This window comes from Labrus mixtus, chromosome 23 (assembly GCF_963584025.1).
Source record: "Labrus mixtus chromosome 23, fLabMix1.1, whole genome shotgun sequence".
NCBI classification, from domain to species: Eukaryota; Metazoa; Chordata; class Actinopteri; order Labriformes; family Labridae; genus Labrus; species Labrus mixtus.
The window spans coordinates 4536518-4561491 of NC_083634.1; the positions used below are offsets into that span (position 1 = coordinate 4536518).

The window sequence follows — 24974 nt, forward strand, 5'->3', positions numbered from 1 at the left end:
TCTCTCTCTCTGCATCCTCTGATGTTTATTTTCTCCTTCTAATATCCCCGTCTTGACAGATTTTATCGGGCCGTTAGGAGCACAATACAACATCTGTCCACCCGGGAATAAGGGAGCCTCTTAGTCCATATATCTTCCAGTTATTCCCACTTTTCAGATGCTTCAGTTGCCTGTTAGAGCGCAGAACATCAGTGTTTCATTATGCAACAGCCCGTCTGAAAGAGATAGAAAACATCACAGTTTATCAGTCAGTTTTCTGTATTCAAAGGAAACTGCTTCACGGGCATCTGGAGGTAATACACTCTCAAGATAAAAAGAACAGTTTACCACCAGTCAGTGATTGTCGAGGCCTCCTCTGTGCCAGTTTAAAATTGCACTGAGGTTTCTATTATCAAACTTATTATTACAAAAGATCATATTCTTGGAGGTTTTTATAGATTTTTTTGGAGTGTTCTTTAGGAGGTGTTCATCGATTTGGAGTTCTGATTTTTATGCTCTTTTTTTTTGGAACACAGGCCTCCCTTCAAATCAATCGCAAGAGATAAAACAGTGAATAAATGGAGTGTGCTGCATTATTTACTGTTTCTGTTCTGCAGAAAATGTTCCATTTAAACCCCTTTAAAGTGGGTTAAAATGTGTCTATCTCTGAAGGAATCCTGTCTGTTCTGTTTCAGACATCTTGTGTCTAAGCTGTAACTCAACAACCCGTCACTACTCAGGACTATAGCTACAGTTATTAAGCCATCTCTGACCACTCTACTGCTTGGATATATACTAGCGCAGTGGACAGATAGCATCTTGTATCTAATCATATTTTGATCTAAGGGAGTTCAAGTAGTTTGTAGGCTGTGTCAGGTTTAACTGGCATATTGACCTGAGTAATGTGTAACCACATTCAGCACCAGGCATGTGGACGTTGACCTGCAGGGAGGAGTGAAGGCTGGTGGTGATAGCACTGCTAACGTTAGTGATACAAACCATTCTTACATAACCCGCTAACGCTGTGATCCCATTTTTAGCTATGTTTGCTCAATTTTGACAGTGTTCATTTGTTTAAAGATATTTTGGGGCTTTGTGGCGTTAATTTGAAGGGACATATTTAGAGCGACAGGAATGACATGCACCCAACAGCATCAAGGAGTCAAACCTGTGACCATTACAACGAGGACTGTAGCCTCTGTTCATGTGGCACCTGCTCTGTTTACTGACTGGAGCCCCTTGACTTTGAGTGTTTTTTTAACTTTGGACTTGTCGACTCGTCTGAATTAAATTTGTGTTTAATCAGCAGGGGAATTAAGTCGCAAGTACTATATACTATAAAATAGAAATCTAGGCCTCTTAGTGACTAAGTGACTTAACCCTAAAGATTGCAGTCATAACAACCTGTCCCAGGAAGGATTGCAACATTTCTTTCACCTATTACTCATTTAGAGTCCAGAAAGACCAGAATTTCCCTGAAGGTCTACAAACATGTTCATGGTGCTTTTTTTCATACTGCAAGGGTGAGATTTAGTTTTGAGCCTCTCAGCATATTTTTCAAAATCTTCAATATCTCAGAACATCAAGCTCCCACAGCTATCCAAAAGGCCAAAAGATTCTTGCACAACAAGTGTTTTCCAATTCTTCCAACAAATCCAAAACAGAAAACTCAACAAAGTAACTTTTCGACCGCGGCTCATCTCAGAGAAAAGAGGCAGATGACCTGATTGGACGCCTCTATTCCAGCAGGTCCTTTTCTTAGCAAAGGCCTGACAAACGTGTTTAGCCTTCAGTCTCTCCTCTTGGATTGGACAATTACAGTACACATCTAGAAGGGGTCATGAACCTCATCAGGCTTCGTTTTGAACACCAGCACAGATTACTCAGAGACAGGTTAAGTTGGGCTTCGGGTCCCAGTGGTACTGTCGAACCTCGGTAAGTCGCTGAGATCGATGGACAGACTTGAGGGTGAGGAGGTTCATCTCAATCCCTCAGCTTCATCGATTCCCGTCCATGTTTCTGCACCCGCACTCCCTATCTCCCTGTACTATTTTACTTATCTCTTGTTGCCCTCATCTATCCATCCAGCCTTCCCTTTTTCTCTCCATCTTTCTCATCCATTCTTTAACTATAATTCTGCTTTGTCCTCTTTGTTCTGAACACTCCTTTTAGGTCTTTGTTTTCCCTCTCCGTCTCTTGCCATCTTCTTTCATCTCCCTGTCTCCTACTCTATCCTATATCTCACTTCTTCTCCCTCCCCCCTTCACTCTCTTTCTTACTCCCAAAGGCCTCAGGCTACCAGCAGTGGATTATCACACATCTAAGGAACTCAGCTTCCTCACTCCTTCCTGTTGGTCCAATTAGCGGTCAGATTTAACATCAGTCAATCAGCTGGGGCCTCCACAGGCAACATCATCCCTGCAATTCCACCGTGCAGGAATATGTATGTGCGTCGATGAACGGTTTGTGATTAAATGCGTGTTGATGATACCCTTTTCTGGTTTCGCAGTAATGTGTGTTATCAAAGATAGCCTGTTGTTGTGGATGCACCCCATCATTTAAGAGAAGCGTGGGAGTATGCGCGTGTATTGTGTGAACGTCTCTGTCCCTGTTGGTTCGCCGTTTCTTCCTTGGAAGGAAAAAAAAAAAAAAGAAGAACAGCACGCCAATTTGATCACAGCCCAATTATAGCAATTGTGCGGATATTCATGGGAGACCAGAGGAAGCTTGAAGAGATGTGGAAAACCGCTGAGATTTAAAGAAGCGTGGAGATCAAAAAGAGATGGTGGAAACACCAAAACACCTGTGAGACATGAAAGAGGGCGAGGAAATGACAAAGGATGGGTGAATAGGTGAAAGTGGAAAGATGAGGAGGGAATATTTTCTGGTTCAGAAGGAGAGTTAGAAATATGACGGAAATTTCAGATCAAACATGAACCACAAACGATACTTTTTTTCAATAATTCACCACAGTAGCTGCAAATAAACTCATAGACATCTGCTGTCGCCATTTGGACTGATATCAGGACGATGATTAGGTCCTCTTCTTAGAAAATGATGCAGGTGTTTGGCATGGATAAATACATATCTGTGCTTGCTACTTGGAAATCATGATTGTTGATCACTTTGTCTTACTTTGTTGTACAGACATAAGACATATGCAGAGACGCTGCTTATCAACAGGCAAGGCAGGCAACTGCAGCAATGGTTCAAAATGTGCAAAGTTTGCAATGACAGTCGGATACCTCCCTAAGGGGCCCCAATCTGACAGCACTCACTTTCGTTGCGCTGCCAAGAGCATCAGTCCTGTGAAAAGGAAAAAAAGGATGACAATGAAAATGACCAAAGGACAATTTGCTGTTAGCTTAGCCTAAACTTAGGGGGAGAGACACTTGAATGACATACCGTCTGCTAGCATTACATTATGCCGTTTGTTCTTTGACGTTTAACATCAGTTTGGTTAGCTAGCAGAGCATCCAGATGTGTCTCTGTGTGCACCACGGGGGGTCAGAGTTGCCGTTTCACGGGGCCCAAGTGATTTTTTTGGCTCAGGCCCCAATGGACTCCTGCAAGAACACAAGTGATAAGTCAAGTGAATATTTGCATTCAATGCCCTTTTCATTTAATACCACAGTTTGTAAGGAGACTCCACTTATTACTCAGTGTACAAAACCTGCAATGCAGATGGCAAAAATAGCTGCAGGAATTTCAGGTGGACTAGTTTTCAAACCTTGTATCCTTAAAATATAAACACTAAGATAAATATTAATCACCTTAGCTTTTGGGACATCTTTGTCATTTTTTCCTACTTGCACCATTGGATGCCTCTTTACCCAGGTTTTACGTAATGTCTCCAATCAGGGTCCATCTGTTTTTCTTTTTACAATGAAACCCTTCAGATATTATACATATAGAATAGAAATGATTAACAAAGTCAAAGTTCTTTCTCTAATACCGACCATGATTCTTCTGGTGTCCAGATGTGCTCTTATACCACCAGAGTGGACAGATTCTTGCGAGTGAGGTCAGCAGCAGTGAGCGTTTTGTGCGGATGGAGCTAAAGGCAAAGCAGAAGCAAAGAGCCATGTAATTGCCCTCCCCTCCTCTCCGCCTGAGCAGTTTAATGAATGGTGGCAAACTGCTGTTAAAATGGTAACGAGCCTGCGGGTCACTGGCTGGCCTCCGATAAAGAGGGTGGTCAAGGTCCAACACAAAAACCACTTCAACCAGATGTGACTGCTCAGCGGCCACTGCTGTCCTGAACCATTAGCACAGCCGTCGGAAGGTTGGGGGTAATGGGGAATTATTTGGATGAATGAAGCACTTTATTTTATAGAGCGTACATATGAGCGTCCATGAGCAGGCAAGGACGGGATGGAGAGGCACCGAAATGTCCTTGTGAGAACCTGTTGGGGTTTTGGACTCCAGAATTAGAATTAATTTCCTAATTGTCACGTCTTTCAAGATTTTTAAAGGTTCACTATTGTACGAAACATTTGGTGGAAGAGGCACTCCATGTGCTTTTGTTCGAACATCTCTGCTTACATACCAAAAAGAAAAAAATAATTTTGTGTGAGTGCAAGAAACGTGTTGAAGACGTACTTTTAAGGGCCTGTGTCCACTTTCAATCCAAAACCAAAAAAAAACATTTTTGGTGCTCAGCATCACGGGCGCATTTGACTCTGCGCTCACAGCGCTCTCATTTGGACAATAGTTACATTTTTGGAAAATGGCAGTGCTCTTCAATGTCACTTCAGAGTCAAGAAAAGATTGCCTTTGCTCACACTTGACAAGCTGTTAAAGGCAGAATGTGCAACATTTTAAACATAAATATAGCCAAAATCCAGTATATCCTGTGTAAATAACGTAAGCGATTTTAGATCACGGTCAATCCGTGTAAATTTACATGCAATGTGAACCTACGAGCTAACTAAAGAGAGCTAACATTAGCCTGCTAACACAACAATGCAACTCGAGACAAGGACAATTTTGTCCGCCTCTTGCGCTTAGTTGTTAATTAATGTGCAAATTTGATAACTCCTTTGTGCAAACACGAGGGGAGAGGGGTTGGAGGTGTGTCTCTGGAGGAGAGCGGAGGATTCAGTATGGAGGAGGTGTGGCCAAACAGAAGTTTGTTTTGGTTTCATGCTGGTGCTCAAGGGTGACATCTACTGGATCAAAAAGTCGAACATACTTCCTTTAAACAAGCAGTGATTTCCTTTGAGGTATCTCAGAGTTGCATTAATTCAGAGCTTGAACATGTGGCGGCTTCTTCCATTTGATGTAGAGACTAAAACTATGTACTATAACCCGGCTTAAATTCAATGAAGTCTGCCTTCCTTTCTGCTTCTGTACTGCTCTCTGCTGTATCAAATAAAGGTGAAATTGCCCCCAAATAATCTTAATGCGTATGGATTAAATTCAAGGTCACAGATAACGAACACCAAATTAAAATCTTCATGCTCTGAAGTGTTTGAATCTCCATCAATGTGTCTCTGCAGGAGAGACAGAGACGGCGTCTGAGTGTCAGCACAAAGTCATTCCCCAAAAGTAATCGCTGTGGAATTTACTTTTGTGTCCCGAGAATATAAATTGGTCTTCATCTTTTTTTGAGGGGGGGGGGGGATAGACAAAAATGAGTTCCTCCCTTTTTATTCCAGACTGTGATGAATTGTTTGTGTGTGTGGTCTGTTCCTGGAGAATGCGAAGCACCCCCTGAGGGATGAGGAGCGGGGGGTGTCGCACACTCGGATGGGGCACTTGTATTTCACTGTTTTCACTTTGAAAATGAATGAGTGCATTCTTTCTACAGAGCCTCGGAGTCTGTCTGTCTTTATTCCCCCCCCCCCCCTCCCCTCTCAGATCCCTTTTCTTTCTTTAACTCCCTCCGTCTTCTCCTCAATAGCTGATTGATAGCGCTCCATTGACACGCAGTTGACGGGAATGTCTCCAGGACAAGCGGCAGTTGTCAGGCTGGAGTTCATGGTCGACACGGCCCTGAGGTCTACTCTCAATGGGGTCTCTTGTAGCTTTAGTTTGAAGTCATCCAGGGGTCCTGACCGCCATGTTGACTTTCCCTCTATAAAAGCCATTAGGCTCATTGTCCACCAGCTTACAAACAAGAAACCCACAGAAGCTCATTATGTGGTCGTGCTGTTACAAGGTGACAGACTTCCTGAGTAACAGTTTGAGTTCCCAGACTTAATGAACAAAGTAAAAAAAAAAGCACATTATCTCCATGCCACAAAAATATTTAACCATCTAATCGTTTTGATTCTTCTTGGATTTTTGTCGGATGACTCTTTCAATAAATAGCAACCAGACTCATATAAATTGTTTTAAAGATGGCTGACAGGCTCTGTGATGTTGGGCGTGGTTCACCATAAAAACCTCACAGCCGACTAGTGTGAACCAAGCGGCAACCTCTGAAAAAATGAAGCCAATGCAGAAGTGCAAAAACCTGCAGTTCCTCGAGTGGCCACTTGAGGCAGGCTGCAAAAGCACAGAAGTCACACACACACCCATTCAAACAAGCCCGTTAAGACAGCAGAAATAAACATGTTTACATCCTGGTACAAAAAACTATTTTGTATATATAACTCATCCATTTAGATTTTATAAAAGATAAAGAGATATTCTTTTTTCAACACTTTTTTCTTGAATCTTGAATCTTGAAAAATATTCATAATAGGGGCATGGCTGATCTGACGAGCAGCAGGGGTTGGTTGTCATTGTTTGTCAGGAGGCTTAAGACCCGCCTCAGCTCCAGCTCTTTTCCTGTTACTTAGCAACCGATTGGCTTCAAATGTCCTCTTAAGAAACCGATGGGTGACGTCACTAAGACTACGTCCATTTTTATATACATTTTATTACAATTTCCAAACCGTACAAACATGGTTTAGTTTCCACTTTCTCAAACTTTCAACTGATGAAGATCCAAGTTTTAGTTTAGAGGCTGCATGTTTGGTTCAAGTCCGAACTGTAGCTCCTTTCCCGCTTGTCATTTCCCACTCTCTCTCTGATTTCTTACTCTGTCCGTATGTTTGATGGCATGATGTAAACATACAGGTGTTGATACTTTTCTTTGATGCTGTTTATTTCTAATAACTTGCACCACGTTCAAAAAGTTCATAACAAATTCGTTCACGTTGAATCTCAGTGGAAAGAGGAGATTTTTTTCCATCACTTGAACAAAATGATTATTCAGCCTTTTTTCACTGTATCAGATGTGTGTCTGATACTTTCTGACTTTAAATATTCTCCTGTGATTTATTCGTAGTGAATTATAACATTGCATTTCACAGAAACAGAAGAAGGGATATTTCTTCTTCTAACCGCTCTGGGTTGTTTTCTCCGCCTGTGCCAATTTTGCCCTGTAGTCCAATGAGCCGCAGGTGGAAGCTGCCAAGTTGTAGCTTTAACACACTGCTACTGTACACCAGAGGCAGTGTAGGAATCTGGCTTGTGTGCTGTTCAGCAGTTTTGTCAATGTGGCGAGGTGCGCCGCTGCCAAATAAACGCTCCCTCTGCCTCCTGCCAGGACTGATTTATGGCCGAATACATCCTTGCCCTGTCCACTTTATCCCCAAAGAAAAATCATTTTCCAATTGAGCAGAACTTAAGGCCTTGAAGGAGTGGCTCCGCGTGGGGAACGAGAGGCAGAATATTTTATCGGCATTGGCGTTTAGATGAATGATGCAAACCTCAATCTCTCGGGGCTGAAGGAGCGATAGACGTTAGAGGCACAGTTTCTTTTCCCTTCCTTCGCCTCCTCAATGTGCAAGACAGAGGATGTAATTTAACATGCCACTCACTTAGAAAGCTATAATTATATCGATGTTTTACTGTAGGCAGGGTTTACCAAATGTATTTTGTGTCGGAGGAAGGTTACAAGATGCTGCAGAGTATTACACTAGTATGTTTCTAACCCCGCGGTGGGACCTGGTATATGCTCAGTGTACTACTTATGTAATATTGATGAAGTTTTCTGTTTTGTGTATGTTACAAGTGCATATCTACAACATTTCACAAGTCAAGACAGCTAGAGTTTTCAATGTAAAATTCTGATGTTGTGATCACTAAAGCTTTCTCTCTGTAATTCTCAATTCGGGGCCTAAAGCTTGAGGTGTAAAATGAAGGCATGTAAGCGTGCAGCTCAGCAGATCTGATCCTCATGTGTAGGGACTGCTGCTGTTACTTTGCCTTTCTGCCTGCACGATGAGGGTGTCGAGCTTTTGCACCAGTGTCTCATTAGGAGAGGGACAGCTGTGCAGAGGCGGACAGCCTGTTTCCAGAGACACCAGTTGAGTCACAGAAGGCCACCGACCAATCAGGGAACGCTTTCTGCATGCTGCATGACTCAGAGAGCCTCACGCGGCTTATCGTTCTCTAACTGGATGCTTTCTTATCCTCATCAGCAAAGAAAGTTTATCTGACAGTAAAAGGAGGGGGGGGGGGGGGAGCAGGTTTGTAAAGGCGTCACATCTCTCTGTCCGAGCGGTTTCAGAGGCTGTTATCAGCCCTGGGAAGCAGACTGCTGCTCGGGGAAATATCCTTCTGTTCCGGTTTTCTGGACTCTGTAAACGTCTTTGGAAGCTGAGATCCAGTAGGGCTGAAATTTCAGAGTGTGGGTCCCTTTGAGCAAAGCGCCCAGAGACTCCTCTGAGTAACTTTTATGGATGTATGTGTTGTGGAAATTGGTCTAAACTTCTTAAAACTGTGATGTTCCCTTTGGACTCAGTTAAAGGCAGCCTCGCCTCACTGAAAAGCTCTTTTTCAACACTTACTACAACTACATGCTAAAGGCTGAGTGGACAATAGGGTAATATGAACGCTCTTCTTTGTGCCACAGGGAGGTTTTACAAGGCTAAACACTCTGACATATTCAAGAACATATTTGGGCCTGCAGCAAGGTTTCTTAAGTCAGCCGAGTGAGACAGAGCAGCTCTCATCGTCTCTGATAAAGAAATCAACCAGAGGTTTACTTCCTCAACTTGTTCGCTGTCAGACATTCTCCCAGGAGAAAACCCAGGCTGGATGATATTCAGGGACCTGCTCTGCATGACAACGAAGTATTCAAGCGAACGTGGCCTTGAAATAAACAAATCTTGTGCCATGACCACAGAGAATCTAGCCTGCACTTGTTCTCTGCGAGTGTGTGATGAATCCATCTGCTTTGTGACGCTGAATTATAACTACTACTTTTTGCATTGATGGACTCAGATTGCCATGAACAGCTTTTTTTGAACAGAAACAATTTTTACATCACCTGCATCAGGCCTGTGTTGACGTGTTTTTTTCGACATAAAACCAAGATCAGTGTTTTTAGTGTTCAACATCCAAGGATTTATATCTGAAAAAAGTATTTTGTTGTTGGGATCCCTGCTTTTAAGTACTTTGACACTAGCAACAAAGATCTCAGCATGTCAGTAGCAGAAACGAGCACATGTAGTTGATTTACTTTGATCCATCATATTTAAGATTATGTTGCAGTCTTAACGGTTTCCCGCTAAAGCAATCGTTGGATAAATTCCAAAAACTGTTTAACCTACTCGCCCCAAAGATCTCAAATATGTTAAAAAAGGGGGCTAGGTTTAAATTGACCAGAATTCAACATATCATATCTAAGGGATCTACATATTTCACTGAATTCAAAGCTGGACTCGTTGGAGGCAGCTACCTCTCACACAGCCTGCTGTTGGCAGCTGCCTCTGGGTTAGACCCCTCCGCCTGAAGGCAGGCCTGGGTTTTTCTCTCGCTCCACTACCTAGAGCTGCGAGTCTGCCTGTCAGTCACACCCTCAGGCCCCACTGTGCTGCCTGACCCACTGGCACTTTTACCATGGCAACACAAATCCCAGCAGACCTAGCTGTCAAGAACAGGAGTTCTCAGAAATATGAAAGGCGAGGCTCTGATCCAGGGTTCACTCGAGGGATTTGAGCTGCCGACCCCGACGCCTTGGCCATATGAATGATGCTTCCCTTTCCTTTTATTTATTGGATTCTTTGGTGACAAATAGTAATAATATTGTTTCTACCCTCCAGACCCAAAACAAAGCATAAAATAAAGAATTTATAACCAAATCGGCCAAAGAAAATAACACTAAAGCTAAATGTATAATTTTTCTTGCACACGGTGTGAGCTCCCTCTAAAATATCCAAGTGGCAAACATGACTGTTATTTGTTCAGGGTAATAGTTTCTCCAAGCACCCTCAAACATACTCAGCATAAAAACCTACAGTGCAGACGGAGTTTCCTGTGATTGAAACATGAACGCAGAGTAGAGATTTATATTTATTATGATGGCCTGGTCAAACACTGGCCATTTTTAAGTGGCCGTTTTGATTTTTAACTGGTGCTTTGAAATACAATTATTGATGAGAAAATCTTCTTTCAATTCATGTTTCCTTCAACTGCAACAGCTCATAACGTGCTTGGGATACAAAGCAACATCGACCAAGTTAAAAAAAACAAGGTCAACTTTAAGTAAATGAACCTTGATGAGTGCTGGTTTCACTGAAAAAGACAACAAGTGACCTGCAGAGGTGAGCAGTGCAACTCACTGGCTGCTGCTCCGTGCTGGTCACCACTATCACTGTTACCATAAGCTAAGAGATCAACTACCGTACTGGTAACTAGCAGGAGTGCAAAGTCCTCATGGTAAAACCAGATGGAACTGAAAGAGCTACACGACTGCATGTTGTGCGACTTATATTGCCAATTTTACGGCAATTCATTAAGTAAACACTTAAAAGAGCTAGTCTGTGTCCATTTCCATTCCCCCCCTTGTCTACACCCCCCCCCCCCCTCTCAGTCTGAGACCTCTACACTGAACACTTCTTTCTCCGCTCCTGGCTCAACGTCTCTTTCTTTCCTCCTTGTCTCACAGGTCATCCTGATCCTGACCAAGTACTACCACGCTGACTCTACAAAGGTGCTGGAGAGCTCGCTATGGAGGTAGGCCAAACGTTTACACCGTGTTCACTCTTGTTGGATGTCTTCATGTCATGTCTGGCCTGAGCCTCGCGCTGACCCTCCCCGTCAGCGAGGTCAGCACATGTTTCGGTTATCTCTCCGCTGAGCTTCTTCAAGGAGACGAGGAGTGATACGGGGGGGGCTAGGGCGGTCAAAACATCAGCAGGCAGCTACACGGCTATAGTAGGGGACCGGAGAGTGGCACTGTGAGGTCCAGAGCGGGCATCTGTCTGTGCAGATAGGATGTCAGCATGGCACAGGGGAGGACAGTGCCAGGAAGAGGGGTCAGTCTGTGTGGCAGAGCCCTTCCTCTATTGAGCAGAGCCGCCTTTGCCAAGAACACTTCACACTTCTCTCGTCAGGAAGAGCAACGCATCCATTCTGCTCCACTTCACAACAAGTTTATCTCAGGCTCTACGTATATTCTCATGGATGATTAATTTCCTCTTACTCGCACCCCCCAATACAGCTGAGCGTGTCCTTCTCCTAGATGAGGGCAAGGCAATTTAATTATATTCCTATTTGCTAATAAAAACTTAGAAAATAGACAAGACAGAGAGAGCGTAACGCCGGCTTAAATTAGCCCGTCTAGAAGGCATTCACAAGCAGCAAAACGCGTCTGATGGTGGTGCTTAATTCATGCCATTCACCTCGGCGAGCGCTCCATGACTTCAAAGCTTCAGCCTCTCATTAGCTCTGACTGCCTGTCTCCCTGGAGGACGGATATGAATAATGTACATATTTTTCTCCTTCTCCTGTTGATGTTTTAATTGTTGCAGCGTACGAATAATACAAACTCCTAACTGGACAGCCCACTTGAGGAAAAAAAAAAGGCGGACTGCCCGTTGGCGTCGTTGTCTTAAAAAGCAGAAATTAGCATGTTTCTTAGAGGACGCGGACATGTCTCCATGACCGGGCCGCTGTAGGCTTTATGTTTGAGGTGTACTGCGGGTCCTTGTAGCTGTCAGCGTGGACAGACACAATCCTCTGGCCTTTACGCTTTGAAGTCCCAGGGCTGCAGGATCAAACAGGGAAGATGAATGGGTCCGCCATCTCGACCTGTCAGGTGGCGTAGATCAAGATGCCAGGGTTTCACGCCGGGGGGAAAGTTAACAGCTCGGAGAGAAGAAAAAGTTTTTTTTTGAGCGAGGCTGATGTAATGGAGGCCCTCGCAGATTGGCGGTGGTCTACAGAGGCTTGTTTTCTGTCAACAGGCAAAGCAAGCAATCTGTGGCTGTTGGTCAAAGTGGTGGATTCGACCCAAACAACTGGGTATCAGTCAGTTTGAATCATTCATGTCTGCCCTGAGCGAAGAAATCCTTTAGATTGAAGTGTTTCAGCAGGAATCTAATGCTTAAACATCTAAAAAACGTTTTTTTGTTTTGTGTCTCACGTCTACCTTGAATACTGTTTTAGATGCTTTCCTTACTTAAACCACAACAATGATTACAGTGGGAGTAATATACATCAGGGCTTATTTTGGATTTTGTGTTGAGAAATTTCTGCATCAAGCTTCCCCTCTTCATCGTCTTAGAAACTACGATGCTGAAATGTGGCTTTCTCTCTTTGTTCTTTTTCACTCCCACATGGAAAACTCCTCCTCGTTTTTCTTCTGTGACTTTCATTGACAAACTTAGACTGTTGCATCAATAATGCATGCGACTCTTAGCAGAGCAACAACAGTCAGTGCTGTCAGATAGGGCCCCCTTAGGGAGGTTTCCGACTGTCATTGTAAACATTGCACATTTTTAGCCACTGCTGTGATTTCAAGTTTGTCAGCCCTCAGAGGGCCTTCTTCTAGCCTGGGGCCCAAAGCAGATTGACAAGCAGCTCATGTGTAATAAATAGAACGGAAGAGTTACCGATACAGCACCTTGACACTTAACAACAAACACCTTCAAAGGCGGTGAACCCGAGTTTCTTGTGAGTCTGTTTTCCCTGTAAAGGTGGTTGATAACAAGTTTCCCTTTAAAGGCAGGGTTGTTAATTTTCGTAAAACTAGCATGATCTCAAAAGCCACGCCCCTTGAGGCCAATGTGAGAGATGGAATTTGGATTGATAAGTAAATGTGAGTTTCAGCCTGAGGGTCTGCTAACTCTTCACCTTGGCCCTCCAGCAAACTGCCTGCAGGAGTAAAAAACTATGAATACTTGATAGATCCACACAACTGATTTTTAAAAAGCTCTATAGGAATGTAGTGTATACTATCCCATGTGTCCAGATTTTGAATAAGGCATGTTTTAGAGAAAGCTCTGGTGCACTGCATACTCTGTTGAGTGTAAAGTTGCCATCTCGTACTCTTTCAGCGTAACCATAACCACCTTTGGCTCTGTGTTTCTCCTGTGTTGGCTCCTTACTCATCGCTGCCTGATAATCCTACTCGTCTGTCCTTTAAGTGTGTTATGACTGAACCACGTTCTTCAGCTAGAACACTGCTGATAAAAGAGCTCCAAACACCTCCCCGCCCCCTCAAACGTTTTGTGAGAATGGATGTCTTTATGAAGACCGAGGAGGGAATAAGTGAGTGGCATCTCAAGGACCACCTGACGTTTTCCCAGGCAGTTTACGCGCATATTTGAAGTACAACCGTGTAAAGATGAGAAGATTTAGATGACTCAGATTTATCCATGCAAGGTCTTCGTCCTCTCAGTTATCAAACAGTTTTCTTCAGTTTTTCTCGTCTGAGTTATAACACCTCTGTTGTGTTCGGACTGTGCTTTCTATTACACACCTCAGAAGTAAACACAAGACATAACCGCAGCTCAGGTATCAATTATAGACCAGAGGTGTGGACCCCTGAAGTGAGATAAAGATACACTGGACTCTGAAAACTCAAATGTCCTGCTGTGTGTGTCTGTGTGAGTGTGTGTTGTTGTTGCTACACTTCTGTTAAGGTGTGTGAGCTGCTAACAACTTCCACTGCAGACGGGAGCAGACTTGTGAGAAGGTTTTGGGGGATTGTTTTGCTAGTCTACCCTCCTCATGCATCCCATTGCCTACCAGGTGGTCGGTCTCCAAGAACTTTTTGTAAATCTTCTTGACTCTTAATCCAAAATGTTGACTATTCACATGTCCTTATAATCCTTACACCTGACTTTATGCACCTTACTGCGTCCTTTGCAAACCTCTGAAAACAACACCAATCACGACCGATGACTATCACTTTTGATAAATTAGAAGGAAGGATGAAGTAACCCAGTTATCCCATATTGTCTTTCAGTCACCTATCAGTCCAGACTTTAGCCTTAAGTAGATCCAATTCTGATCCGGCTTCAAAGTAAACAGAGGGGAAGGTGTTTGTAGATTAGAGAGAGAAGTGAGGATTTGCCTCAGGATTTAACAAACACTGTGAAGACTCCCGGCTGACATCAACCCGTCTTAAGACTGTGTTGCTCCGAGTCGAGCTTTAAAATACTCCGTAAAGCTTCCTGATCCTCGGACTGAAGAGAGCACATGTTGACTTCACTCGTTTTAAGTAAATATTCCTCATTTTTAGACGACTGTAGAGCTTCAAATATACGGCTGGCAGGTGTGTGTTTTGATCAGACCAGATAATGATATCGTGATTTTTGTGGACTTTGAAGATCTCCAAAAGGTCTAAATCCACTTTTAGAAACCAGAATCAGAAATAACAACCCCAGGGCCTTAAAAGTTTAAACATTGGAAGTGATGAAAACAATTTGTGATGTGGGTCAAAAAAGTTGGGGCCAATATATTTTTTCCAAAACTACAAAATGTCTCAGTTTGATGGGCTTGAAGTAATCAATAAACATATTTTTTAGAATTGCAATTAATTAAAACAAATATGGTGTTTCAATGATTCACAAGTCATCACTTACAGTTAATATTTTAAAGAAAGAATATGCAACATTTTACACATGAATACAGCAGAAATCAAGTGTATCCTGTGTAAATGTGTCTCTGAGTCATGACTGTCTACAATGAGTGAGAAGCTCGAGTCCCGCTGGCTGTGTTGTTGTCAGAGCCTTGTTTACATGACTGCTGGCTCCTCCCCTTGTGTTTAAAAGCTGTTTTAGTCAAGGACTAGAGACGAGGAGAAGAACATACTCACTGATTATTTGGATTTCACACAAGTGTTTTTAGATCATAGTCGTTCCGTGTCAGTTTATGTGCAATATGAAGCTACGAGCTAACTTAAGAGCGCTAACATTAGCATGCTAACACAACAATGAAGGACACAGGTAATTGCAGCTTGAGTAAAGGACAATTTTATCCGCCGCTTGCGCTTAATGGTTCTTAATTATGGTGCGTTCTAAATCATAACTCCTTCGTGCAAACAAGTGTGGAGAGGGGTTTGGAGGTGTGCGCTAAAGAGCGCTAACATTAGCCTGCTAACACAACAATGCAGCTCAAGACAAGGACAATTTTGTCCGCCGCTTGTGCCTTGCGCTTAATTATTGTGCGTTCCAATTTGTGTGAATGTGAGTGGAGAGGGGTTGGAGGGTTCAGTATGGAGGAGGTGTGGCCAAACAGAAGTTTGTTTTGGTTTCATGCTGGTGCTCAAGGGCGACATCTCAAAAAGTCGAACATTCTTCCTTACAACAACGCCTCATCTTTTTAGAATATGTAGTTTAGAAATACAATCACAGAAAGAGTAAATATATAATGACTCCCTTTGGATAAGTGATTTAATAAATGCTGAGTTTTTATTATCTCAATCTTTCTTAAGTCTTTTTTTTAATTGCCTACAAATGATCTTCAAAATGCCGTATTTATTTCTTCATTTCTGCCTTTAAAAAGTTGTTTAACCCCGAGCATCCATACATCCATATATATGACCCATATACTTCAGCAGTAATTGTACGCTCACACAAACAGGGTGCTGGTACGGGAGTCGGGGGAGGGGGCATTTATAATTCATGCCGTCTTCACACGTCTTTTGAAGAGGCGAGGAGGGCTGGTAGCCATCGCGGGTGGGGCGGGTGGTTGGCTGCTCCATAATGGATGAAGAGATCGTCTGACAGGCCGGATCTTCTCGTACCGTAGATTAACCACAGCACACCTCCACTGAAATAACTGCCGGTGATACGTCGGTCATGTATGCAAAGATTGTCAGACGTGTTCAACTGAGCCGTCGACCAGAACAACAGAGAGGATTTCATTCAGATTCAAACGGGAATAATTTACTCCAAACACTGAATGTAAGACTCATTTGAGTCCTCTGAAAGAAATCTGCATGCATGTGTTGATATGTGTGTGTTAAATAAACCAGCTGTCAACAGTCACCTGAGCTGACATGACGTTACTTTTAATTGTTGATGTTAATAATGAGCTAGTTTTGACCTCAGAATAAATATAACAGAAACCTCCTCGAGTGTCACCATGATCGTTGTTAACATCCCACACGTTAGTCCCCCCAAGACTTTTGCCTTGGGCCCCAACGGACTCTAGAATGACCTCTGTTCATGACCCATCCAGTGTCGTATGAGATCCTGAGGTTAAACAGGAAGTATTTATCCAACCTTACTTTGGGGTTTATTGGCTGCAGGGAAGCTCAACATTGTCCTCTTTTCTTTCCTCCTTGATCAGTTCTTTGTAGACCTGGCTGTGCAAACACACACACACACACATCCCCAGTTATTCCATTATTACAAATGTGTTGATGATTAGCCCTCCCTGGGGTTCAGATCACGTTCCCCAAAACTAACCGAGGGAAAGACAGCCACAAAGTAGAAACATACACTTAAAGGCTTAATCAGAACAGCATGTTTACTTTCTTTCGTCTTCGTTTTCCTCTTCACCTCGTCCTCTCTTCATTCACTTTTATCTCCCTCGCCGACTTTGTCCACTTTCTTTCTTTTTCTTTCCCTGCGTCCAGATGGTCAGGGCTGGTGTAAATACTTAATCGACGCGAGAGCATCGTCTTCCTCCACCTCATAGCCTCCCTCCTCTCTGCATATTTCACAGCCTGAAGGAGAGAGAGAGAGAGAGAGAAAAAGACGGCCCCCCCCAGAGAGCTCTGTTTTCTGCTGAAGATGGCGATGCAGTGCGTCTACTCTCAAAACAGAAGTGGTCTGATATAGAACCAGTAAACAAGAATGTACAGGATCCGTCTAGTAGTCTGCTGGGCATTATGGGTACATGAAGAAACAGAAAAAGGTGTAAAGATCCTCTTCTGTGTAAATCTTCTGGGGAGAGTAAGAAAGAATCAATGAGCAGCTCCACTGATGGATAATTCACCGTGTTTGTGAAGAGCAGCTCTGAGTTGCACGTCTGCATCAGCTTCATTTTTCAACACCTGAGGTGTTCCTCAAAACAGGATTATAAAAAACATTATTTTACAGTTTGGGGCTGAGCAGCTTGAACAACATCATGCAGGATATGTCAAGTTTGCACATCGTCCAAAAACAGAACATTAGTGTGTTTGGAAAGGGAGAAACTGAGCCCACTATCTGATTGGACCTGCAATGAACTGGAAAATGAGACAACTGTGATAGCCTGCAGAGAACATCATGTCATTGAGTGTGTGTGTGTGTGTGTGTGTGTGTGTGTGTGTGTGTGTGTGTGTGTGTGTGTGTGTGTGTGTGTGTGTGTGTGTGTGTGTGTGTGTGCGCGCCCCCCTACAGTGCACAGACTGCAGTATAGAACTTCTATATGTCGTGTTCATGTTTAGCCGTGTTTTTTGGCATGTCTCTGCGTCCGTGTGGGAGTGGGATCGTTTGCACACCGCGGCCATGTGCCCGGCCATCTGGAAGACGTTTCCCATTTCCTCAAACATTCTTCCTGCGAGGACGGACACAGGTCCACAACTGCACCCAGCTGGAGTCCAGAGAGGGAGAGAGATGGGAGAGAGAGAGAGGGAGCTCCTGGTGGATTTACTCCTGACTAAACTGTGAAAGCATACCCACAGGAAACAATAGTTGGCAGAGAGTTCATAGTCGATATCCACTTCTAAATCTCACACTCTCTCTCTCTCTTTCCCTCGTTTTATCTTTATCCCAATTTCACGGCCTTGCTCGAAGCTTCCTTCCAAAAGGACGCTCTTCCTCCTGGACCACACGGGGCACAGAGAGGCACAACAACAGAGCAGCAGAACTAAGAGTAAAGCTTCTGCTGCTTGTAGTTTTGTTTTGATTTACAGCTCCTCAGAATAAATCTGACCTGGACGGCCTCTAAAGACGGATCCATGAACTCACTGAAATCAATTTAAAGTCTGTGTTGTTAGTCCACTGAGATACCAGACTTAGATCTACTGTTTACTTTTCACAAAGAGAGATTAAACTAACTATGATGACGAGGGTTGATGCGACGAACGCTGACCTTACTAACTACTTTTCAAGCAGTTTCAAAGTCACAGACACATTTCCAAGGTCAGAATTAAATCATGAGAGCTCTCTGATCTGGGTCGTTTGGTGTAAAGAGGTGATAAAACTCTATCCGAGCTGTTTTAAGGAAGTCTTTCCAACGGATGATGTTGACATACCTTCATAGCCGGATAAATATCCTTCAACAAAGATCTTCTATTTTTTCTTATGTTTTGAACGTGACATTATGGAAAACATGTCTGTCGACATCAGTCATTGTTGCCCTCAGCAGGTCGTGGAGAATCTGTCAGTTGTTTGCCACTGACAGGAAGTTCATTTCGTTGCCTTTGCCTACTTCCTCTCTAAGAAACATGCAGCGGGAAAAGGGCTTATTGGGAGGATCGCTAAACACGTCCACCAAAGAATGAAGTAAAAGAAAAGAAAAAAGGACAAGGACAGGTAAACATCAAAAAGACAAGAGATCAAATGTTTAACAGAGAATAGATCGAGATAAAAAGAAGGCCGTTAAAATGACAGAAAAGAGTTAGATTGAGAAGAAGAATAGTGAGCATTAATTGATGTTTAACCTCATGTCAGATGTTTTATAGCTCGTCTTTTCCTCTGAGGATTTAAAGAGGAAAGAGTCAGAAGATGAGGATGTAAGACGGAGCTGAAAGGAAGGAAATTGTGGTTTGGACGAGCATGCTAAATGTTAATCACACTAATAAAACAACATGTCAGAGACTTTGAAAAGGGGAAAAGCCTCGTCAACAGCACAGCTATGACAACCTGCATGTGTCATTATGTGCTGCAGGATGCTTTTTGTCCTTCCTGTCTTTCTGTCCGCACTCTTTAATCATACCAGCCCAAATGTTTCCCTCGATTCAAAAGGAAATCTGGGGATTGTGGTTAAAGAAAAGCTCATGTCGTGTCAGAGCCAAGCCAAACTTTCCTGGCTTCATCGGCAGAAAAGGCTGTTTTTCAGGATCAACAGAGGTTTAGGGATGAGTTAACTGGAAGTAGTTTTACATTTTAACACACACACACACACACACACACACACACGAGGCCTGAGGGGTTGTCTTGTGTGTCTGCATGCACAGAGAAGATACAGGATATATGGACTACTCCTCTTGTTGGTACCTGCAGCAGGTAAAGCTGCACAGAAACACAACCACAAACAGGTTCATTACTTGTTTGGCATGCTGCGTCTACAATAAAAGAACAGGTGTGTGTGTGTGTGCGTGTGTGTGTGTGTGTGTGTGTGTGTGTGTGTGTGTGTGTGCGTGTGTGTAGATAGTAAGTCGCTGTTTGTTTAGTCTAATAAAAGCAGCCCATGTGTTTGTACAGGCTTTGATCGTTTAACTGAAGCTGTATCACCACAGCTGCACTGCAACAGGACAATCCCTCTGTGAGCATTTTAATATCATGTTGAGAACAGAAGAGGTGTAAGAGAACGGGACAGTCCGGATTATTCATATTTTCTGCATTTATAATCAACTGGGTTCGATCCCCAGCTCCTTCAGCGACACGTCTGATGTGTCCTTGAGCAAGACACTTAACCCCAAGTTGCTCTCGCTGCTTCAAGTATTGAGAGTGGACAGAGGGTGCCATGACATTACATTACATTTAAAAAGTTGAGGACAAGTAGCACCTTTGTAGCTTAGTTAGCATGTGTATGCTAACTGCTATCATTCGACAAGGAAAAGTATTTGTAACTCACCGTTTTGTGATGATTTGAAATCAATCATTTTAAGATTTCTGGTCTTCATCCTCTGATTTTTACTCAGACAATTCAGACATAATGTTTGTGGCTGCACATGTGCTGTTGTTGATGCCTGAACCAACAAGCTGTCAGTCAAACATGATCGCCATGCCAACATGGTCTTGAAGAATTGCCGAAACAGTAAAATTAGCTTCTTTTTTTAAAAACAAGGTTGGCAAAAGCTTCAAGCCTGCATTCTCCCTTAGGTTTTAGTTAGTGATTAATGATGTTCTTCACTCAATATCATATATGCATTTTCAGTTTTTCAAGCCAAGTTTCAAGATAAGAGATATATTTTCTTGCACTGTTGCCAACTTTCTGATGATAAATGCGAGCATCAGAGCAGCTCCAACTGTTTCCCACCAAACCTGTTCTCAGAGATCACGTGGCGTACTTCACCTGAAATCACTCCTCGCTTTAACAAATCTACAGTGTTTAAGCTCACAATGTAAAAACTCAGATCTTACCAAGTGTTTCTGTTGTTTCTTATTTTATGAATCATAAGACAAAACTTACTTGACGAGTCGACATAAACATCTTATTTCAAGACATTTTGAGCGGAAAATAAGGCCTAGATCGCTTGTAATGAGTTAAAAATATCGGCCAATGGGGCAAGCAAGTGTTACTTTTCTTAAAATGAGATGCAAGTCCTAATTTAAGTTAGTTAAGAAGTAAGGTTACGGTTAGTTTGTGCGCCCCTTGTACGGAGGCTATAGCCCTCAAAGCGAGGACCCCAGGTTTCAAATCCGACCTGTGGCTCCCCACTCTCTCTCGCTCTGTCACAGATTTCTGACTTTATCATTGACATCGCCTAGTCTCTACAATATAGGGCATACAAAGCCCAAACAGTTCATCAGTAGAAGTTAACTCTGTTTGATCAGAAATGAGATACAGCTGCTAACGTTTGAGTTCTTGCAGTGCAGCAGTGGAGCTTTCCAAAGAGAGCAGTTAAGGACAGTGTTTGTATCCTCGTGTTCTCAGGACTTGATAGAGTTTGGAAGTGAGCAGGGAGGGGGGGGGGGGGGGGGGTGGCAACACAGACACACAGAGACAGTCACACGACAGCGGGCCAGCTCTGTTTTTGTGAACAGACTTGGCAGTCTCCACGGCTCCATCATCAGCAACACTTTAGTGGTCACAGAGAGCTCTTCATAAACTCTTATTGCTCTTTTATTTATGAGATCGGCGTCATCAGAACAATGAGCCTTTCAATAACACACCACGGATAATTACCATAGAACAACGGCCATTACCGCCTTAATGATGTCGTTAAGTTATGCGCTCTGGGACTGTCGCATGAAGCGATGGAGCCGGGGAAGAGTTTTCTGTTTGGCTTACTTTATGACTTTTTATTAGTGGAGAGGACGGCTAATCAGTTTCTCTAACCTTTAAGCTTCATCAAAGGGGTGAAATGAAGTGAGGGGAGGGTGTAGGGACCGGTTTGTCAAAGAACCAGAAAAAGTGTTTTTTAGATTCAGACATTTCAGAATATGATGCAACTACTAAGCTTTGTTAAAGAGGACCTTTAGTGAAAGACTCGTAGTTAGATTCAAATCCCTCAGCAGAGTTTGCTGACCTGGTTCTGAGAGGGAGACTGTTACATAATCTGGAGTGAAAGACGGAGCCAGAAACCCTTGTTTTGAAGAGGACAACAATTCTTAAATTGTTGGTGTTTGGGTTGACCAAATTTATCACCATCAAAAGATTGAAAAGGAAAGACACTGATGGGGAATCAGTACTGGTCCTATATGGGAATGCTTTGGAGTCTTTGTGTCTTTGTGCAGGAAATATGACCCCATAGGATTCTGGAAACACGCTGTTTGTAGATACCAACAGAAATGATTCCCTAAAGTTCACAACTAACCCTTTGAGGCACAATTAACCCTTGGACCCATTTATTTCAATATTAGAGTCTCAGAACAACTGATCCAGGTACCTTTAACATCCCAGGGCCCATGGATGAGTCAATCAAGACCTCCATCAAGGAGCTGTTCATGTACAATGGGAAGAAAAATGTTTAGTTAATATTTAACCGTTACCAAGATGTCTATCCAAAGAGACCATTTCATGTGATCCAGGTGTAAGACAGACAAGGAAGCAGACCAACTTGCAGTGAACTTACTTACCAATAAAGGTATTTTTGCAAGTTAGAAAGCTCACAAGAGATTGCATGCAATTGCAATTTTCTAAGTTCTTAAAATTGTGAGTTTTCACAAACATCAAGATTTTTTTTTTTTTTTTTTTTACAAAATGTTGTTAATTTTACAAATCATGAGTGGGGATTGAAGGGGTAAAAAAAAATACATTCATTTGTGTGTGTGTGCATGCGTGCCAACAAACTTCAGGCCACCCCTGCATAAGTCAGTTCCCCAGGTGGGTCACCCTAGTCAGGAAAGTCTGGACATGCCCCTGCTTACAGCCATTTGCAAGTATGCAACATATATTGGGTGTGTGTAAGAGATCTGAAAATGCTGCAAAACAACTTTTTGCCATTACTGGACCAGATACTGTGCATAGGGTTGACATTCAGCAGTCGTTGTCTGTTTTTCTTTAATTGAAGTTTAAAGAACTATAAAATCTAAACATCTTTTAAAAAGTCCATATGGTACAATGTTTCAGAGTTTAGCTACAAGCCAGGTCAGGCCACTTTTCAGCTCAGAAGTCCTTGGAGCGCAGAGTCTTGTTTTGGTTCCAACAGGCAGTTAGCATGCTGCGCATCTCTCTGTGAAAGCGCTTCATTACGTAATTCCAGCCAACACTTTGTTGATGCCAGAGAGGTGGCATTTGGCGAGACAGCGGCAGCAGTAAAACCCCCAAAAATTGTGCTGACGGATCTGTTCCAGAGAGCTTCAGAACAGGACAGAGGGGGGGGGGGGGGGGGGGGGGAACGTGTCCAAGGTAACATCCTTGATCCATGAACCAATCTGGCGAGGGAACAACAGTGACATGTCGGCAGCTGATGGAGGACGGGTCCAGGCTCGGGGTGGAGGACAGAGGGACGAGGCTCAGGGTCTTTTACCCATGATCACTTGGAGCTGCTGAGCTCTCCGGCTGGTGCTGGCTGCTGAATGAGCTGATAGCAGGCCAATTTAACATTTGGCCGAGGTGGCAGTGAAAGAGAGAGCAATCAATGGAAACAAATGTTGGGTGTTACTATTGTTGTGGAGCTCTGTGAGGGTACTGAGATGATCACGAGGACACTCTGAGGTCTGTTCACTGCCTTCATGCTTCATTTAAATCAGTGTTGTTCTGTAATGTTTGACATACTGTAACAAAGGGAAATGATAAAATATATATTTACCACAATTAAGCACGCTTGTGTCACGGATTGAAAAACTGACATCTGAAATTTCCTTCATAAATCGATATTTATGAAAAGGCCTGAATCATATGTTTCATTGCTAGATATTGACTGATTAATTGATTGAATTCTATCATCAGACAAAGTGTGAAATGTGTCGTGCATCACAGCGGCTCCGTCTGCAACTTAAAAATTAAAGACAAGACATTTGAGAAAAAACCTCCAAACACCAAACAAATATATAATATTCAGAGGTCTTGGACACGCCTTGATCTGAGATTCATCTCCACATTCAGTTTAAGGATTGATTGTCGAACAAAAGAGGGCTTCACTCTGACCTTGTTAAAGTCCCCCAAAAAACTGTGTGTAAATATTGCAAGAAGACTGGGAACTACTCCATGTCTTCTTGCAATATTTGCACACAGTTTTTTGGGGGACTTTTAACAGTGTTACCCCGAAAAGGTAGAAACAGTGAATTCATTTCGGATTAATTTTGATCGTGTGAATCCGTCTTGCAATCTGGGCATGTTAGATCGACTGGAAAAACAATGAGAACTTCCTTGTGTGCATTATATTCAAAATGACCCTGACTCATTCTCTTCTGAGACCTTTAATGATATTCCCTGTTGGAGCGCATATACTCAGCTAACTAATATATGATAGTATCTGCAGCAGCTTGCGGGCAGGTCTCACCCCTCATACCCTGTGAAACTCAGGATTCAGCAGGAGGAGTGTTGGTCAGGACATTGAATTATAAAGCGAGAAGCTGAAAATCCACAACGTCGGCACAGAGAGAGAGAGAGAAAGAATTATTGAGTGAGAGAGGATGCTCAGAGAGGTGTGAGTGTGGAGGAGAGAGCGGCCCGCTGTACTCGTACAGCTTTCATAGCTGCAGGAGAAAGGAAGGGTCAGAACGGCTCTCCTCCTACTGCTGACCCCTCAGGGTGCACTTGTCGCTCTCTTTGACGCACTCTCTCTCTCTCTCTCTCTCTCTCTCTCTCTCTCTCTTTCTCTCATGCAAACACACACATGCTGAAGTGTAGTTGGATTTCACCGATGCTCAAGGCGAGAGAGGGTGAGAGGAACATCCGGCTGTCTCAATAAAACATGAAACACATGTATAACCTCTTTTCAAGATGGCCGCTCACACCCTACAACCTGCAAGGACCTTAGTCTGTTTGACACACGCACACACACACACACACACACACACACACACCCCATGCCAGATTCTGACACAAGCCAAAGACTACACAGACTCAGGGGACCTAGCTGCTGCAGCCTTTACCGAACACTTTCTCTGCATCGTGGAAGTGCTCGGCCATTGCTGTTGCCATGACGACAAGCTGCACAAATCAACAACAACAGCAGCAACAGTAGGAGCCGCACTCAGGCCAGGCGTGTCCCACGTGCACCACAGTCATTTAAACGCCGTCAGCTGTGTAAACACAGAGCGGGAAATCAACACTGCACCTGACAGGAGATTTAATTATACCTGACTGCTGGGCCATCGTTTTTTTTTTTTTTTTTACCTGTCAGAGCGAGTTATGATGGCTGATTTTGTACATTCACTTTACGCGCCGTGTCCCCGGCCAAATTAAACCACAGCACTCTGACTCAGTGTGGAAAGCCCACCAGGGAGGGGGGGGGGGGGGACTGTACCTTTATATGAAATGACTTAACACGATTT

The 24974-nt window shown here is 43.3% G+C and overlaps 1 protein-coding gene across 3 annotated transcripts in view; it reads left to right on the top strand.

Annotated features, from left to right (window-relative positions):
* The window catches only part of sorcs2 (sortilin-related VPS10 domain containing receptor 2), a 305919-nt gene that overhangs the window by 75797 nt on the left and 205148 nt on the right, over window positions 1-24974 (top strand). For all 3 annotated transcript variants that reach the window (XM_061030706.1, XM_061030707.1, XM_061030708.1), the window contains exon 2: window positions 10868-10935. In XM_061030706.1, coding sequence (XP_060886689.1) covers window positions 10868-10935 — 68 coding nt within the window. The remainder of the gene's footprint in view (window positions 1-10867; window positions 10936-24974) is intronic.